Here is a 14,653-nt window from a genome sequence, read left to right on the forward strand (position 1 = left end):
GACAGTCAAAGTTAAGAATGAGTTAGCTAGCTAGTGAGCTAGGAAAAACATTTGAAATAAAGTCATCAAGTTCAGGCCAAAAATGGTTAAACCTGGTTGAGCATGGTGTTTTGATGATTAATTGTAATATCGGGCCATGAAAAAAAACAAAACAGTTGTGCCAATTGGAATTCAGAATATACATTTTTAATTCAGCCCCTTAATGAAGCCTTAAGCATGCGGTCGCACCCTGTTGGTTGGTGGACTAATGGTTGAGAAAGTTGCAGCAGAGGCCGCATTTTAATTGGAAATAATTGTCGACGATTAGGTCACAATTAAAATGGGATTAATTGTGCAGCCCTAGACGCAAGAATACTAAAAAGATGCCGTTGCTGAATTGCCAAGTTTTTTTTAATTCATTAATTTATTTTCTAAACATATAGTCCGACGGATTTGTTTTGGGCTGTCCAGGACGTTTCTGGGTGGAGACTCAACCTTTTCCCTCCAGCCAAGCTGTGAAGGCAAGCAACTATACCTCTTTGACTGCCAAAAACGTTAAATAACGTTTAGTAAAATCCTATGGAGGAGTGCCAAAGACGTTAAAAGACGTTTGTTTCAAAACAGAGGTGAAACTAGCCATTTTCTATTGTTGATTACTCAAAAACGGAATAAGGTAGAAACAACTTTTTTTTCTGATGAAAGATGAGAGTCCAATCTTTCATTTGGTACTATGTGTGTTTCCATAGTCCAAACACATAATTTTCTGTGGACCTTGAAAGATCAGTCAAAAGATCAGTCAAAATGCTTAAATCGGCTGGCACCCACGGCATCCCTTTTCTGAAAACGTCTGGCAGTCAAAGAGTTAACTTAAATGGAACTTAAACATTCCACAATATTACACATGCTTCATGTCTTCAAAAATAGGTCTCCTATTATTATATGCAAATATCGCTGTGCGAATCCCGCTCCTGATTTGTGGACTGGTTCCAGGATATCGTAGGAGTTTGATACCTGTGTGTCTTGTACTTCTACTGTATGCAAAGCGGAGTGTGCGAACTCCCGCTCCTAATTGGTGGAGTGGTTTCACGCTCGTTCCTGGTTGGCTGCTGTCCTTGGCTCCCTCCAGCGGCAGTTTTGAATGTTGTGTTAACAAAACGGCAACAGAAATGTGTCGGGCCATACCTTTTACAATACCATCCAAACTGGTGTAAAATTTTGAGAGTTAAAAAAAAATTGTCCCCTGAAACCACTTTCACTGATTGACACAAAATTTGGTGGCCATGTCGACGCACAAAAAAGTGTCAAAGATCCATGCTTGAAATGAAACAAGAAGTCGGCCATTTTGGTTTGAAGCGGCCTCATGAAACTATGAACTCCAACAAGAAGCAGGCTAATCCTGCTAAAAAAAATATGTTTTTATCTGAAACATCTAATTTGGGCAGCCATCACTCGGGTCATGACATAAAATAAGATGTGTCCATACGGTGCATATTGGCCTCATATTTCTAAAGGGACAACCACGTTCTGCACTCTCTCTGGGCCGCTTCTCTCGGACCTTCGTCGGCGGATCAAAGCCGGTAAACGTCGTTGAATCCATTGTGATGCCGTATATTTATTTATGCTGCACATGCATATTCATGTTGCACGCTCTTGTTGTTAATGCTGGAAGACGAGCGCGCGGCTTGCCAGGAGTGGATGTTCCACCGCAGCGATACACATCCTGCAAGCAATTATAAGAGGCTTGGAGTCACCGCCAGATTTAGCTTCATTAAACAATGAACACAGAGGGGAAAAAATGCAAAGCTCCCCTCCTTCTTTTAAAGAAAAAAAGTTGCAAAAGTGGGATTTGTGTGCGCGCGCGGCGGATTGATGGGGAATAAAAGCGAGTGAAGTGCACATTTCTAAACATACAATCATATAATGTTTAGAGTCGACACATGGAAACGCTTGCGCGCGGCTGGGAGGAGAAAGAAGAAAAAAAAAGGCATTGTTACGCCAGGCTGCTTTGAATGATTTAAGTCGGGCTGTGTAGTAAATCATGGATATAATTAGCAAATGGCATACTGCTCAAGTCGTTTATCATTATTTAGAGGGCACCATTCCAGAAAAAGACTGCGCAATCTGCAGACCTACTGCCGAGCCGTGGCATAAAGGGCCACAAACAGCGACTCAATACAATATTGATACAGGCCGGCGGAGAATAGGAGCGTGCACAAAGGGAAATGGAGCGCGCCTCCGACTACAGATAGCGCCACGCTGATTTGATCCATTTTCTTTTGACGCCGTCAAGCTCAGCCAGCCCAGTGTATTTAAAGTCAAGCAGCAGAGATGAGCTTTTAACCCAATAAGTGCTGCCGCTGGTGCAGACTCGCTGCTGATTGAATAAGGAAACGTCCCCCATGCAAATTACCAGCCGCGATTCCTCTAACTGGACAAAATGATATTCCGCCGGCCAAATTAGACGCAAATTAGACTGATGTGATTTTTTTCTTCTTCTCCCTCCTCCTCCTTCTCCTCTTAAGAGCTCGTTAATGTGCGCGGGGGCAAATCAAGACGAATGCCGGCGTATCGGCGTCTAAATACGCCGAAAGGAGAGGAAAACATTCGTTATGTTTATGGGAGCGCCGAGCGTCCTCCAGCTGTCTGTTAAGATGAACACTTTAACCCTCCGCTAAGCCATTTTTACTTCCGAGCCATTTGACTTTGCTGAATGAATATAGGCTCAATTTGCGGGAGGATCCTAATAAAAACAACACAATTGCCATCCAGCTTCAAAAATGTCCCATTGATGTTAGCAATATTTAAACACAAATTTATCTGAACCTATTCTAATGCAATCCGGGGTTTGGGATATCAAATGTTTGGTTGTTTAAGAATTTATTATTTAGCGATTATCCCGTCAATTCATCCGTCCATCCATTTATTACCGCTTATCCGGGGACGGGTTGTGGGGGCAGCAGCTTTAGGAGGGAAATCCAGAGTCTCCTCTCCCCAGCCACTTCAACCAGCTCCTCCGGCGGGATCCCAAGGCGCTCCAAGGCCAGCCGGGAGACATAGTCTCTCCAGCGTGTCCTGGGTCGTCCCCGGGTCCTCCCGCGGGTGGGGACATGCCCGGAACACTTCTCCAGGGAGCCGTCCAGGAGGCATCTGAACCAGATGCCCGAGCCACCTCAACTGGCTCCTCTCAACGCAGAAGATCAGCGGCTCTACTCCGAGTCCCTCCCGGATGACCGAGCATCTCACCCTATCTCTAAGGGAGAGCCCGAAACACCCTGCGGAGGAAACTCATTTCCGCCGCTTGTATCCGGGATCTTGTTCTTTCGGTCTCGACCCACAGCCCGTGACCATAGGTAAGGGTAGGTACTAAATAATGGCTGCTATTTCAAATAACTAGTACTCTAACGCATTACTATTTCTAACACAGTAGTTTGATAATAGCTACTATTGTAACAATTAAGGTAATCTAACTTAATGACTTGTAATCTAACTGAATTAATCTAAAATAAAAAAAATCAGGGAAAGGAGTTCTTCAGGGTTGGGTTTTGGCGTTTTTGCAAATGGCGTCTTGAAGGAGCACATGTCGCTGCGAGGACATCTGCTCTGTCATACGTCAAGGGGGGGCTGTCGTGACATCTGGGGACTCTACTGTATCCTGCCTTGCAACATTACACACAATTTACAGCTAAAGGTCATTATGTAGCCGTTAATCCACTTTTAATTGATATCAGCGCAAACAGCACAAGCTCCCCCGCCCGAGCCGCCCGACACATGACGCATCACCAGCCAGCCAGCAGGAAATCGATGCTGGGGGAGTTAAAAATAGGACGGGAGAACTTTTTGTCGCGCGTTCCAAGATGAAAGCCTGACGGCGGCGGCGAGGTTGTTTGCCCTGGAAAACATCGCCGATCTTGGAAACACATCCTCCCCTTCTTCCTCTTGATCAGCATCTTCAATGTGCTCCTTTTCATTTTGCTTCTCGCTTTGTTGCTGCCGCACAAACACACAAACAAGGCCAAACCTGCATTTGGCCAAACCCTGGTATACCTTTGCGACCATTTGTACCATCTTCAAGGGGAATTCAAGTCAAGCATTTTTTTTGCAATATATATTTTTGTGTATAGGGATAGAACGATTATTGGCCAGACAGATTTTCGGTGCCGATATTTGGCCTTTTGACAAATATTGGCAATGGCCTTTTTTATATATATACTGTATATTTTTTTTTTTACAAATCTCGCTGAGCGGCGAATGCTTGCAAACTTTTTCATCAGGGTTCGTAAAATGTAGCAAAAGGTCGCAAAAATGTTAACAGTTTTTCCTGGTCACAGTTTTTCTTGTTGTAAAGACATTTTGAGCATGTTTAGACAAAAAACGAAAACCCAAAATTCGCTAAGTTCCCAAATGTTTGTCGCGCACTGAGATAGCAGCTTAAGAGGTCAATTTAAAATGTGGTTAACTTCAGGGAAATTTTTAATTATGTATTTATTTAAAACGTTACATGAGATGCTGCTGAAATTGGGAGCGCCAATCACATTTTTTCTCCGCTTTTTGGTAGGAAAGGATGTTTTGGTGAAACCAACTCATGTTCTACTGCTGATTTGTAAAGATCAGAAAAAGCTAGAAAAAAAATGTCAGGTGTAAAAAGGCCGGCTTGTTTTTCTTTTTGCAGGTTCTCCGCTTATATTGTCACAGAACAAAATATTTTCAGCAAAATTATTTGAGTCGTAAAGCAAATCAATATAAAGCAAAAAACAGCTAAATAAAATTTAAAACAATTTCCTTTATTCATGATTTCATAATGTTTTACTCTTCACGTAAAGAAGTATAGCAAGCACACTGTGTCTGCGTGAGAGAAAATAAAATGCTAAGCTAAGGTAGCAATGTCAAAGGCACAATGTCAGTGTACCGGGTTAGAGAAGGAGGAGGGGCCTGCAGTGCGGGCTTGATGACAAGGTTAAGGTAAGGTTAAGTGACACGCTCTAACGCCGCCCTGCCTCAAGAAACTATTGTCACAGCAGAGGACTTTTTTTTTATTATTTTTAATTATTATTCTTTTCCCCCCACGCACACACACGTGCAGCTGCTTACTGCTAAATAGCGCCTTGTCCAGAAGGGGACAATCTGGCCCTCTAATTGCTGTCACTGAAGCCGGGATTCATTATGTGACTTTCCCATTAAAATGTGAGCATTAATTTGTATAATGAAATATCACCCTCCGCAGTGTGTTCATTAGCTCGCCGCTGTTAGCTACCTCCAAAAAAGTCGTCTCCATTCCGCTAATGGATATTTGCCCACTCCCCGTTCGAGATGAAACGACGGCCGTAACGTTAGCTCTTGAGCGCTAAATTTCAGCTCACTTCACTTCTTTCAAGTAGCTGTTAGCGACTCGTTGATCTTCCGCTCAAAGGCCTGGGAACAAAAAAAAAAAAAAAAGAGAGTGGGTCTGGATCTGAATCCGCTCCTGGACTGGATCGCCATGGCCGCTGATTAGCTTATAGCGATGATTTAAGGCGATCCATCACGCCGCTCGCATGTGCGGAAAAGATGTGCTGAGCCAAATAAACATCGACGCCGGGCCTTCGTCGCCTTGTCACACATTAAATTTTAATGGGGGACAAAAGTGGGGATGATGTGTAAAACACAAATTGAGATCTGAGGGAAGTCAAACACGGGGCGAGGAACATCAAAGATCCCGAATGAAAACAAAGTTAATGGACTCGGTGGGAATATTGGGAAGGTTAAAGACTCGGACTAGGGGATTAGGGTTGTGGTTACAAATGTTAACTCACACTCAGTTTGTCAGAACTTCTTTTGCGGACTTGTTGGGGTTTATGTTCAGGGTTAGATAAACTGGGTTTGTTTTTGGCTAGGATTAGGGGTGGCGAGGGAGGGGTTAGGATTGAGATTGTGGTTGAATTTATCAGTAGGGAGTTGGGCTCGACAAAATACACAAACAGTTTGTCAGCACTTGTTTTGTGGACCGGTTCAAGTGTAGGATTAGGGTCAGGTGGTTGGGTTAGGTTTAGTGGGCCACTGGCAAATGCAAACTGCTCAATTTGTCAGGAATGATTGTTTTGTGGTCCAGAGGTTTGGCAGTTAAAGGCTTTGGGCTTGGGGTAAAGATCAGGTTTAGGCGGTTAGGCCATTAGGGTTCAGTTTAGTGGTTTGTGGTTTTGGCTCGTCCAAATACACAAACAAAGGCTGCACCTAATGACTCGTTTAATTATTGATTAATCTGTTGATTATTTTGGTGATTAATCGATGAATGGGATTAAAAAGAGGTCGTCATTTCAGATCTGACTTCACATGGACAGTGCGGAAAACACACAAATGGATTGCGATACTGTTTCCGGTTTGGTCCGTAACATCCATCAGAAAACCTGCAAAAATGTTGATCATTGTTTTCCTAAGTAAAAGCAGATGTTGCAAATGTTTTATTTTGATACAAACGCAATGGCAATCAGTCTGCTTTCATGAAGAACTATAGAAATATGAGAATATTTACTGTGGCATACACAAAAACTAGCAACACTGCTCCGTTGATCAGGACTTGTTCTTTAGTGGTCTGGAAGTTGAGCAGTTTTAGGGTTTCGAGTTAGGGTGGGTGGTAGGGCAGAGTTACAGGGTTGTGGTTGCCTGTGGCATCTGCTAAACACTGGCAAATATCCGTTGGTCAGGGTTTGAGAGTATGGCAGTTGTAGAGTTTGGGTTGAGGGTAAAGTTTAAGGATTCGGCTCATCCATTTACACAAACACTTGCTAGCACTTGCTTGGCTTATCGGGGCTTGTTTTGTGATCCAAAGGTTGGCAGTTTTAGTGTTTAGGGTTCGGGCCATCACTATTGCCAGGACTTAACTTGTGCTCAAAGGTTTAGGGTTTAGTTTATCGTTAGATGGCTAGCACTACGGTCATTAACAAGGGTTCCAGTGATGGTGGTTAGGATACGACATAAGCAAACATTGGAAAATAGCAGACAGGCAAGAAGAGTTGTGGTCCAGAGGTTGGGAGTTTTAGGGCTGAGGGTTTACATGGGTAAATATTTGCTCTCTTTGGAGGTTCAAAGGTTGTATTGAGGGTGAAGGTCGTCGACATATGCAATATCTAGCTAACATTGCTTGAGGGGTCAGGTCAGGGGTCAAGGTGCTCCAACATAAGCAAACGCTTGCTAACTAAAACCACCCAAAACAAAGCAGACCAGACTGAGCAAATACTGAAACAGGAGAACTGGTCTGCCTCTTTGAATCTCATGCTTTGGATTTCTTTTGGTTCCGTTGAGGAAGGCAATCTCGCCCAAATATGAATATGAAAGAAAATTCTCCTAGCAAAACATGAGCAGGCGAACACAATCGTTTCTTCCACATCAAATGATCGCATGCTCACGATGCTGAAACTAAATACAGTGAATTGACGTTCTCCATTGTTGTATGAAAAATAAATATAAAAGCCCTCAGTTCAAACTTTAACAATGGAGCAGTGCAAAGTTTAACATTGCAAAAATGGTTCACGTCCCAGAGTAATATTTTTTTTTTTAAATTTTAAGAACTTTCTCAATTCACATAAGTATGAAAAAAAAATTGAATATGTGCTCAAAAGTTAACTGCCTCCTAACTTTTGAGCACATGAAGGAAGTTCTTCCATGTCTCTTCCATGTCCTGACCTCATTGTCACTTTCTGTTCTTGGCGGCATCCTCATCGTCAAATGTCGAGGCGCGGGAGAGTCCGAGTGGAAATCCTTAACAGCTGAAAAACATCAATGCTGGATTCTTTTCTTTTCCTTGCTCATCATTTTGCGGCGAGTTAAAGAAGAGACCACCCAGGTGGCGTAATCCCCCCCCACCCCTTTCCCACCATCCTCCTTTCTGCTGGCCTCATACTGTACTTACAGATGAGCGCTAATTAGCACAGTTAGCATGCGTTTATTGGTGGGGACGGCAAAATTCCACCGCATGAGCGTTGAGTATTTGGAACTCTGGAATTTGTAACTGCCTTCTGATGATGGCAATTACATGCACGATGCACAGTATGTGCCCATAAATGCCACGCCAATGTCATGGCATTCACAACTACTTGTTAAAATCAACTATCAACACTGATTAAATCGTTTCATTGGTTCTTAACCTTGTTGGAGGTGCTGAACCAGTTTTGGGTTGGTGACAGATTGCTCACAAACTGCACGTCGCGATTGTGCCGGACAACTGCTGATGCAAATGAAGGCACTCAAGTTGTTATATCGCGGGAAAGGGGCCACTAACGGCACATTCAAAAGAGTGTCACGTGACTTCATTTTAGCCACACCCCTAAAAAAAAGTAGAACATTTGAAATTGAGTACAATTGAGTACTTCATAGTTCTCAGTTGAAACAAATCTCTGAATTCCTTTTACAGGACCTTTAAAATGTGATTTAGAAATCAACTGGTTCAAAATGCCACCATGTCGGACTTTTAGCCGTCCGCAAAAGTGTACCACCGTCCCAGTTTGGAGACAACTGCCCTAGCAAGCGTCCTTGCGTGATCTACTTGCGACTCTAACCTGGATCGTCACTGGCGCGTTTGTCAGCCCGCGGAGAGATTTAACCTCACGCATCTCCGGGCTTCCTCCAGGAGCGGCCGAGCGTGTCCAGACTAAAGGAGGGTCGTCCCGCTCGGCTGAAGGCTAAAGTGAACTCAGCGAGGCCCGTCGTCGCACAAGTGACGACTGACCCGGCCCACCCCCGCAACCGAGTGAGGAATAATCCCCAGACAGCGGACAGGCCGCCTTTGTTTTGCCTCCGAAGTTATTGAGAGCGAGCCAGCGTGTAAGCGGGTGATGCCACGGCGGGACACTGAGGCCTTGTTGGAAGGGAAAGACGAGAATAACGATAACTTCACCCCCCCCCCCACACACACACACACGTTTACACACACATACACAGCGAGGCGAGGACTAGCTAATGAGGTCGCGGTGGACTAACAAGGACTAACGAGAGTGCGCGGAGGCATCGCTCGCACGTTTGGGGAACGTGCGACTCGGAAGCCGAGACCATCTGTGCGCTCGACATGTCACCCACCGCATTTCCTGTCCTTCGGAACTTGACGGCAACTGCGAACCATGTCAATCAAACGGGGCGGGAAACCTCCAAAGTGGAACTCGCCAAAAAGTCAGCCTCGAAATTCAAACTGAATTACTATTAAGGAAATGTGTGTTGGCGTAATCACGTGGTAAAAATGATACAATGAAAAATGATAATAAATACAATAATAATTCTGTACGACTACTGCTTACAGAGCCCCCGTGTTATGGGTAGAAAAAAGTGAAATATGCTTCTTATTAAAGAAACTTTCTCTTTTAACAAGAACGTTTTCTCGTTTGAATGAGAAACGTTCTCATTAGGATGAGAAAAGTCTTTACCTGACGTGCCGTAGCTGACTTAGCAGACTGCAAGACTTCAGACGTTTTAAATGTCTCTCAGATGCAAAAAAAAAAATGGTGACAATTTGCAAGTAAAAAGCAAGTCCCAGGTGAAAACAGAACCAAACTAGGTCGTGCACTGTCAGTTTCACTCAGGAATGCAAACCAAAATGTAGTTACGGGGTCTCCCGTGCCAGCATGCAACGGGACAACTTTCTCATCCTAAGTAGAGAACGTTTCTCCTCCGAATGAGAAAGTTGCTCGTTAGAACGAGAAAGTTTCTCGTCCGAATGAGAACGTTTCTCATTAGAACAAGAAAGCTTTCTTTTCTTTTCCATGGAAAAATGACGGTTGGCCCCTCACAAAATAAAAAAAATAAAAGAGCAAAAAAATGGTGAATAGGTGAATATGCAGGTGCCTCACCAAAAGTTATCAAACATGATCTACGTTTAATTTCGGTTACACATTTCATTGAGAAGACAAAGTAATAGACAATACGAAGAAGACGGTTTGTGAACATAAAAAAAAAAAAAATACAGCGTGAATGTGTTAACTAACAAAAGTACACATACTGAGCCCAAAGTGGCTAGCTTAGCTAACTTAAAACTAACTTAAACCCTTGACTCAAAAAATGGAGTGACTCAACTTGACTTATCACAATAACGTGGTAATTGCCTGAAACATGAAGACCTCAGATTTATAACTTCTCCTGATTTGGAATCCTATTTAAGGGTGTTCTACTGACCTGTGTGTATGCGCAGGTGGACCTTGAGGTGATGCGAGGTGCGGAAGGTCTTCCCGCAGTAGGGGCAGTCTTTGGAGGCCGAGCCCAGAGAGCGTTCGCGATGCTGCGACACCGACGGCGGAACACTGACGGCCGCCTTCGCCGCTGCCGAAGCCGCCTCCTCCCCGGCATCTGGAGACAAAATGGAGGGTGTTGCTGGTAACACATCACGCTATAATCATTATCATCATCATCGCGCTATCATCACAACCGTCATCGTCACATCTGGAGACACTTTGAGAAAAAGCTTGCTTGGCACGGCGAGACTGCTAATAACAAACATATTTACATCATACACAGTACATTTTATATATATATATATATATATATATATATATATATATATATGAATCATTTATAGCCAGAAGAAAAAGGCATTACATGTACTTTAGGTACATCTAATATCATATTTATGTCATATTTAATGGATCTGCAACATACCATGTTTACTATCGTTGATGTCTTAACACGTCTAATGTACTGTATTCAGATCATAATTAATAATTTGCAATAAAATAAAAATGAATCCCAATTGAAATTCAATGCAAACAAGTCAGACCCCAGAATAGTTGTTATAAAAAAAAATCGCAGCAAACAAAATGGCGGACTTGCCACAGGATGATGAATAATGAATAGTAAATGACCCAGCATTAGCACGTAGCAACAACAGTGCTAAGCTATTTCAGCAAATGCATACAGCATGTTACAAATGTTCATTTAACGTCTACTCCTTTTTAAGACAGCTGATGGAAAGTTTCCTCCTTCCGCCGCCTTCCATTTTTATTCCCGTTCACGGCGGCGGCGGCGAAGAATGAACAATGGCGACAAACAGAAATAGATTCGCCTGTGTCAGCACGACGGGATTTTTCTCCCTTGCGCCGCCAGCTGATTGTGACAGCTCGCTGTCACAGATATGACGGGGTGATAACGCTTTTGACCGTGCACCACCCCCCCACTGCCGAGAAAAAACGATGACGCCGGCGCTTTAGTGCGACGCCACGTCTGTTATCAACGCAATCACCTCTGACGACGACGGCGTTGACAGCGGCATAATGCGAGGTGAGGGCGAGCGGCGTTACGCCGGCCGCCTCTGATGTGCTGACAGTTGGCGGAGCAAAAAAAGGGGGGCGCAGACAACACGCGTCGCTCAATTAAAAATACCCACAATGGGCTTGATGGATGAGATGCCGAGCACGGGTTGAGCATCAAAAGCGTTGGCGACAAGTCACATGACATGAAAACGTCATTTGTACAGCAGAGACTAATTGATCACAATTAACGGCAACTTAATCCACTACAAATAACGGACACAACTGGAGCTGCAACCATTAATTGAATAACGCGACTAATATTATTAAAACAGAAAATATCTGCCTTGAAAATTCCCAGTCGTAAGCACCACTCTACATAGACATCATTTAGCTCAACAAATGGTCTATAAAATCAAGTTTGTTTGTTTCAGACATCTGCAATGCGTACCATGACATCATGTCCACAACCGCCAAAACGGAACAATGCAGACTGGCGAGAGACTTAGCCACCTAATAGCCAGCCATCTCTACACTCTCATTCGCTGACACCCACGTCACTCACCAGGTTAGGCCCTGCCTTTTAAAGACATACATACACACAAATCACAAATACTACAGTAGAACGTGAGGATGGCAACCGCATTTGGAGAAAAATGTGTTATCTCTGTTATTGCGTTGTTAGTAGGACTAAATCAATTTTAGTATAAATAATCGATAGTGTAATCAATAGACAATCGATACATGACTTCCATAAACATTTAATAGTTGCAGACCTTTGCATTTCATTTCAGCAGTTAAGATGATGAAATAATTGATGTGGTGGAATTTCAAATGTTTGAATTTGAGCACTGCTTGATTAATTCAAGCGTGAGGACTTGACTTCTGCACCCTGGACTGGTCGCCAGCCAATCCCAAGGCAGTCCGGGAAGTATAGTTGAGGTTCACTGGCCAGGCCGCCTATGTGTTAAAAGCAATTGCTTGCTTAGAAGAAGAAGAAGAAGAAGAAGAAAAAAATGTTACGCTCTGTTTGTGTGTGTTACTGCTCAGTGTGTTTATAATTACGTTGACATCGATGCTAATTTCCATGAGCAAATCTATGGTATTTCACATTGCATATTAGCGTTAAGCTAAAAGACTTGGTTAATATATGGATAAATATTTGATTGAAAAAAAATAGTGTTTAATTGTCTTTTGAGTTTAAATAAAGTTTGAGTTGATGGAAAATTTCAGTTACTTTAAATGTACAGTACAATTTATATGTTATAGAATTTCACTGATCACGGGTAAACAGGTACACAATATGGGAGAAAGCGCCTGAAGTGAGCGGTAGAACTAGTTAGAAGAAGGTAGAAAAATAAATACATTTACTCACTACATGAACATTTTTGGGGTTACTTTTTTCTGTAATTGTCGCATGGAAATGAAGGCATTAAAGTCCCATCTCGAGTTGTTTGTGTGGACTTAAACTCAGTGACATTCTGTCATGAATAAAAACGTTTGCGATGATTTGACAAACGATGGCTGCCACTACCGGCGCACAATAAGAAGATTTTGTGTGTGTGTGTGTGTGCCGCGTCGCTCGCTTGCAGGTCGACCAAAATGGGAAGAGCCAAGTCAGCGGGTCACGCACAATAAGACGGGAGAGCATTCAGCAGTCAGTGAAAAATATTTCAAGGCGGCCACCAGCAGCACATGTGGAGGAATTCAGCTGTATTTGCGGCAGCAGGAAAGAACAGCACGGGATTCTCTTTTAAGAAATAAAAAGTGTGCATCCGGCTTCTTCAAAATGAGGCTAAAGGATATAATTAGCCTTCAACTCTCCAGTGAAAAAGTCGAGCAATAAAAAAAAAGCTTTTAAAGTCTCACGCAGAAGATTCTGCAATATTGGTGCGTGAGAGACAGTCAGCGCCTCCGTCTACCGTTCGCACAGAAACCGTACCACTGATTGCCACACCCATCGAAGTGGGGTGAAATTTGTTGCCTGCATTTGACCCATCCACGGAGGGAGCGGTGAGCAGCAGCGGGTGCTTGTGCTCGGGAATCATTTGGTGATCTAACGCGTAATGCTGAGTGTCAAGCAGGGAGGCAAATGGGTCCCATTTTTATTGTCTTTGGTATAACCCGGCCGGGGATTGAACCCACGACCTCACAGTCTCAGGGCGGACATTTTACCACTAGTCCACTGAGCTGGTGGCAATTAATGAGAAATGACAAGAAATGACATGATAAGACAGGACCAGACAGGACAGGGCAACAGGAAAAGAAATGCCTGGACAAACATGGGCAGGGCAGGACAGGACAGGACAAGACAGGTGAGGACAGGATCAAGAAAAGTCAGGAATGTACCAAACACGGCAGGACAAATCAATAAAAGACAAGATATTAAAAGACAGAACAAGGATACGAAGAGTGGAAAAGAGAAGACAAAGTAGGACAGGACAAGACCACATGACACAGGACCGATGGATGGATGGCTAGATCGTCAGTCTAACCTTATTTGTGAAAGCGAAATAATACATTCAAAATGTGGCTTGTAGACAGTAAATAAATAAAGACACTCAGATTCCGCACCATACTGTCGCCCGAGCGTGCCGCCTCGCAAACATATTTCCAGCGGTCGCCGCTACACATCTACACATCCTCTTTTGGCACGCGGCGCTCGCCGTTGTAGCAGACACTCGCGCACCTGCCCCACGCAGATGGAGGCCAAATTAAAAAATCCAAAACACGCCACCAGCCAGGCTGTGCGCACATACGCGGGCACACGCACACACATGCTCAAGTGCGAGTGCGGGCAGAGCACATACGTACAGTTTACCTTGACTGAAGAGTTTCATTTGTTCCCTGACCGAGCTCGTAACTCAATTTACTCACATAAGAAATCAATGTTCCCCATTGAAATCGCTCATCGGCTCCAGTCACCGGCCCACACCAAAAAATGTTGCGTCTTTTTAATAAAGAAATATTGCCGCGTATATTCCCAAAAAGCACTGCATTGACGAAACAAATCCGTTCTAAAAACTTGTGAAAACAAACAAAAGTTAAACAAAAATCTAAACTAATGGAAGTGCTAATATGGAGTAAACATTTTTGACTGGCGAGTACTTTATTACATTATGGAAAAATATCGTCGCTATGTGAAAAAGACTTATTTGCATTTTTTCCCTTTTTTTTTTTAAATATATATTTTTTAGATTTTTAGATTTTTTAGGTTTCATCCCCAAAACGTAAAAATCGAAAAAATGACAAAAATGGACATAAGTATTTTACATAGCAGCAACGATATGCTATATTTTGTAGCATTTAGCCTACGAGTACGTCAAAAATGTTTACTGAACATTTGCACATTTCTGGCACATTTCTGTAAAATACAAAAATGTCCAAATGAAATAAAAATGAATTAAACTGATTTGAACCCTAATCGATATCCTGCCTTGCTAGCAAGTCATGGTCAGAGAAACTCAATGTGGGGG

The 14,653-nt window shown here is 43.2% G+C and overlaps 1 protein-coding gene across 3 annotated transcripts in view; it reads right to left on the reverse strand.

The window, feature by feature from the left end:
* The window catches only part of znf536 (zinc finger protein 536), a 252,049-nt gene that overhangs the window by 47,141 nt on the left and 190,255 nt on the right, over positions 1–14,653 (reverse strand). For all 3 annotated transcript variants that reach the window (XM_077564276.1, XM_077564277.1, XM_077564278.1), the window contains one exon: positions 10,111–10,281. In XM_077564276.1, coding sequence (XP_077420402.1) covers positions 10,111–10,281 — 171 coding nt within the window. The remainder of the gene's footprint in view (positions 1–10,110; positions 10,282–14,653) is intronic.

Source organism: Vanacampus margaritifer, chromosome 4 (assembly GCF_051991255.1).
Source record: "Vanacampus margaritifer isolate UIUO_Vmar chromosome 4, RoL_Vmar_1.0, whole genome shotgun sequence".
In the NCBI taxonomy this organism is placed as follows: Eukaryota; Metazoa; Chordata; class Actinopteri; order Syngnathiformes; family Syngnathidae; genus Vanacampus; species Vanacampus margaritifer.